Source organism: Aulonocara stuartgranti (genome assembly GCF_965226115.1).
Source record: "Aulonocara stuartgranti genome assembly, chromosome: 3".
Lineage (NCBI taxonomy): Eukaryota > Metazoa > Chordata > Actinopteri > Cichliformes > Cichlidae > Aulonocara > Aulonocara stuartgranti.
Genome location: NC_138941.1, coordinates 45,883,759 through 45,884,998, shown reverse-complemented (window position 1 = coordinate 45,884,998; position 1,240 = coordinate 45,883,759). Strand labels below are relative to the sequence as shown.

General features: G+C 35.4%; 1 protein-coding gene across 1 annotated transcript; it reads left to right on the top strand.

The window, feature by feature from the left end:
• Window positions 1-300: 300 nt before the first annotated feature.
• LOC309703089 (L-selectin-like) lies at window positions 301-928 on the top strand (the record flags this gene model as incomplete). The annotated part of the gene is made up of 2 exons (XM_082527792.1): window positions 301-334; window positions 582-928. The coding sequence occupies 2 exons, from the start codon at window positions 301-303 to the stop codon at window positions 926-928; spliced, it is 381 nt and encodes a 126-aa protein (XP_082383918.1).
• Window positions 929-1,240: the final 312 nt, after the last annotated feature.

Here is a 1,240-nt window from a genome sequence, read left to right as displayed (position 1 = left end):
GATAATACCAAGGTTTTTAAAGCCTTAACACCATAACTATAGTTATAGATAAATATAATCTCTGCTTCTATAATTTCTATGGAAATGTTAAAGTTTTCCATTTAATTGGTGTCATTAAAATTGGGATGAAAGTTTACAGATTTTTCTTTTAAAATAATTTAGCCAGCTTCTACTGCTTCTGTAACGTTATAGTAGAACATACTATAAATGATCACAACATTCAATGGATGACTGCTTGTTATTATTCTGCATGTTTTGGCTGCAGGAATTTTTGTAATGCTTTTCATGACTACCACCAGGATGGCACTGGTTTCGACAGGGTCCAGTAAAACAGGTAAATAAGCACACTGGTCAGTATGCATACACACACACACACACACACACACACACACACACACACACACACACACACACACAGACTTTAGTTATGATCGTGGCAAACATTTACTCAATAATTATCGTCATCTCTTAAAGCTGCATTGGCACACCATTGTCTCTCTAAAATTTTTAAACAACATTGGAACAAACTGAGAATTATTTCTTGGCGTCTGTGTGTAAGACTGGATAATCTTGTGTTTTAGTGCAGTACCACTTCATCAATGAAACCCTGACTTGGTATGAGGCTCAGAGGTTCTGCAAAATAAAATACACTGACCTGGCAACCATAAACAACATGGATGAAGAAAATCAGCTGGTCAGTACACTGGACAGTCAAGCGACCGCCACATGGATCGGACTTTACAACGGAAAGAACAACAGGTGGCTGTGGTCTGATGGGAGCGGCATGGCGAGCTTCACCAAATGGAGCTCTGGTCAGCCAGACAACTATGGCGGCATAGAGTCGTGTGGAGAGATGTATGATAACAGCTTCTGGAATGATGATTCATGTGACGAAACCAAAGCTTATGTGTGTTATGAAAGTGAGTAAATTGCAATCACACTTTTGAGAGTGATTAAAATTAACTTTCTGGACTTAAGAGTGCATGCTACTTTTGCTACTTTTGATCTGTCTAATAATTTTAATATGAAATATTTATTGATGATGATAAATTTAATCTATATTAGTTTTATTAGTAATTAATCAACAAAACTGTTTTTTAAATATCTTGCTGCATTTTGTATAAGTTCATACTCAAGTTTAAAACAACAACTACACTAAAGCTATTCTGTTATACCTGTATGCAAAAAAAAAATTTCATAGTTCAGCAATACTGATCAATCTTATAAACTTAAACCTACA